This window comes from Brassica oleracea, chromosome C2 (genome assembly GCF_000695525.1).
Source record: "Brassica oleracea var. oleracea cultivar TO1000 chromosome C2, BOL, whole genome shotgun sequence".
NCBI classification, from domain to species: domain Eukaryota; kingdom Viridiplantae; phylum Streptophyta; class Magnoliopsida; order Brassicales; family Brassicaceae; genus Brassica; species Brassica oleracea.
The window spans coordinates 28,626,644-28,629,177 of record NC_027749.1 but is presented as its reverse complement, the minus strand read 5'-3'; the positions used below and the strand labels follow the sequence as shown (position 1 = coordinate 28,629,177).

General features: G+C 50.5%; 1 protein-coding gene across 1 annotated transcript; it reads left to right on the top strand.

Moving 5' to 3' along the window:
* The first annotated feature begins 682 nt into the window (after positions 1-682).
* On the top strand, positions 683-2,071 carry LOC106323924. Its single transcript, XM_013761968.1, has 2 exons — positions 683-1,374; positions 1,468-2,071. The coding sequence occupies exons 1-2, from the start codon at positions 683-685 to the stop codon at positions 2,069-2,071; spliced, it is 1,296 nt and encodes a 431-aa protein (XP_013617422.1).
* Positions 2,072-2,534: the final 463 nt, after the last annotated feature.

The window sequence follows — 2,534 nt, the reverse complement described above, 5'->3', positions numbered from 1 at the left end:
TGACTCTTCTGATGATGCCGTCCCGATAGTGCAACCAGACCTGCGCGATAAATTGAACAGCAAGGATAAGCAGTCTTTCGCTTGCGATAAAATGGACAGCAAGGATAAAGACCTGCGCATTCTATTGACGCGAAAGAGCGCAAAGAGCAAAAAACCAGGAACAACCGACCCCCGTGCGACCATCCCAAAATGCAACGCCCGGAGAGTCGGTCAAACTGGCGACCTTCGTGAACAACTCAATTCAAAGGACGACGACCTGCGAATCCAACTCAACCGTTCGAAAGGGTCCGATCTGCGACGACGTCTCGAATCAAAAAAGAAACAGCCTGCAAAAACTCCTAAATTCGAGAACGCAACTGACGATTTGAGGAAGCAACTCGAATCAATGCGAGCTACCCGAGCCCCGCACATTAGCGTCATAATGGACGGATCACCACCTTGTGGTGACTCGGTTCGAGCCGTCAAAGATTACAAACGTCAAGCAACCACCTCTAAGAAGTGGCCCTCTCCAGTCGAAAATGATCACCATATCACTTTTTCAGCACTGGATACCAAGGGCGTCCACATGCCACATAACGATCCTCTCCTCGTCGACCTTGACATCGGTGAATGCCTAGTCGCAAAAGTCCTTATTGATACCGGCAGCTAGGTCGATCTCATCTTTCGCGACACACTCGAAAAAATGAGAGTTGATTTAAGGTATATGAAGCCTTCCTCTCGCACGCTCAACGGCTTCAACGGAGCCTCGAAGCAAATGATCGGGATTCATCTTCCAGTATACGCAGGTGGTATAACCCGCACCGTCAAGTTCTCCGTCATCCGTCCCAAAGCACCCTATAATGCCATACTCGGAACACCATGGCTGCATTCCATGAAAGCCGTTCCTTCGACCTATCATCAATGCGTCAAGTTTCCTGGAAAGGACGGTAAAACACAGACGATTCGGGGAGATCAACAAGCCGCGAAAGAACTGCTGATCGCAACTGTAAAGATGCAGCAACAGCCTTCCCTTGTCAACTCCGTTAGTAAACCACTCCACAAGATATACCCCCAAAAGGAGGAAGTTCGCGAAGTCGCGATCGACGAGTCCGACCCGACGAAAATCATCCGAGTGGGCGTCTACCTGTCCGACGACATATGTTCAAGGATCATCTCTTTCATCAAAGTCAACGCCTCGACGTTCACCTGGAAGACCTCCGACATGAAGGGGATCGACCCCGCAGTTACCTCTCATGAACTGCACGTCGACCCGACGTTCAAACCCATCCGACGGAAGCGACGAAAACTCGGTACAGAACGATCTAAAGCCGTAAACGAAGAAGTCGATAGGCTCCTCGACGCGGGTTTCATTACCGAAGTCCGATACTCCGAATGGTTGGCTAATCCGGTTGTCATCAAAAAGAAAAACGGCAAATGGCGCATATGCGTCGACTTCACGGACCTCAACAAAGCATGCCCAAAGGACAGTTACCCACTCCCTCATATCGATCGTCTCGTCGAATCAACTGCTGGTAACGAACTCCTAACCTTCATGGACGCTTTCTCGGGATACAACCAGATTTTGATGCATCCCGACGATCACGAGAAGACAACATTCATCACCGACAGAGGGACTTACTGCTACAAGGTGATGCCCTTCGGGCTAAAGAACGCCGGCGCGACCTATCCGCGACTCGTCAACCGAATGTTCGCTGATCAGCTTGGCAACACCATGGAAGTGTACATCGACGATATGTTAGTCAAATCGCTCAAGGCCGACGATCACCTAAACAACTTACGCGACTGCTTCAAGATCTTGAACGACTACGGGATGAAGCTCAACCCGGCCAAGTGTACCTTCGGTGTCACTTCCGGGGAATTCCTCGGCTACATTGTCACTCAGCGAGGAATCGGAGCTAACCCCAAGCAGATCTCGGCGATTTTCGACCTTCTGAGCCCGAAGAATAGCCGCGAAGTACAGCGACTTACGGGAAGCATAGCAGCTCTCAACAGGTTCATCTCGCGATCAACCGATAAGTGTCTTCCCTTCTACGAGCTACTAAGGGGCAACAAGAGGTTCGTCTGGGACTAAAAATGCGAAGAGGCGTTCAATCAACTCAAGCATTACCTCACGACCCCACCAGTACTATCGAAGCCAGAGGCCGGTGACACATTCTCTCTCTACATAGCTGTCACATCCTCCGCTGTCAGCAGCGTACTTATTCGAGAAGATCGGGGAGAACAGAAACCAATCTTTTACACAAGTAAAAGAATGACCGAGCCGGAAACGAGATATCCAACACTCGAAAAGATGGCCTTAGCCGTCGTCACCTCGGCCAGAAAACTGCGACCCTACTTTCAGTCGCACATGATCGAAGTACTGTCCAACCAACCACTCCGAACGGTTATGCAGAATACTAACCAGTCAGGACGGTTGACTAAATGGGCGATGTAGCTGAGCGAACATGACATGGTGTACAAGAACCGCACTGCAGCAAAGTCACAGGTCCTTGCCGACTTCTTGATCGAGTTAACGCCAGAGCTGGAGCAAGACC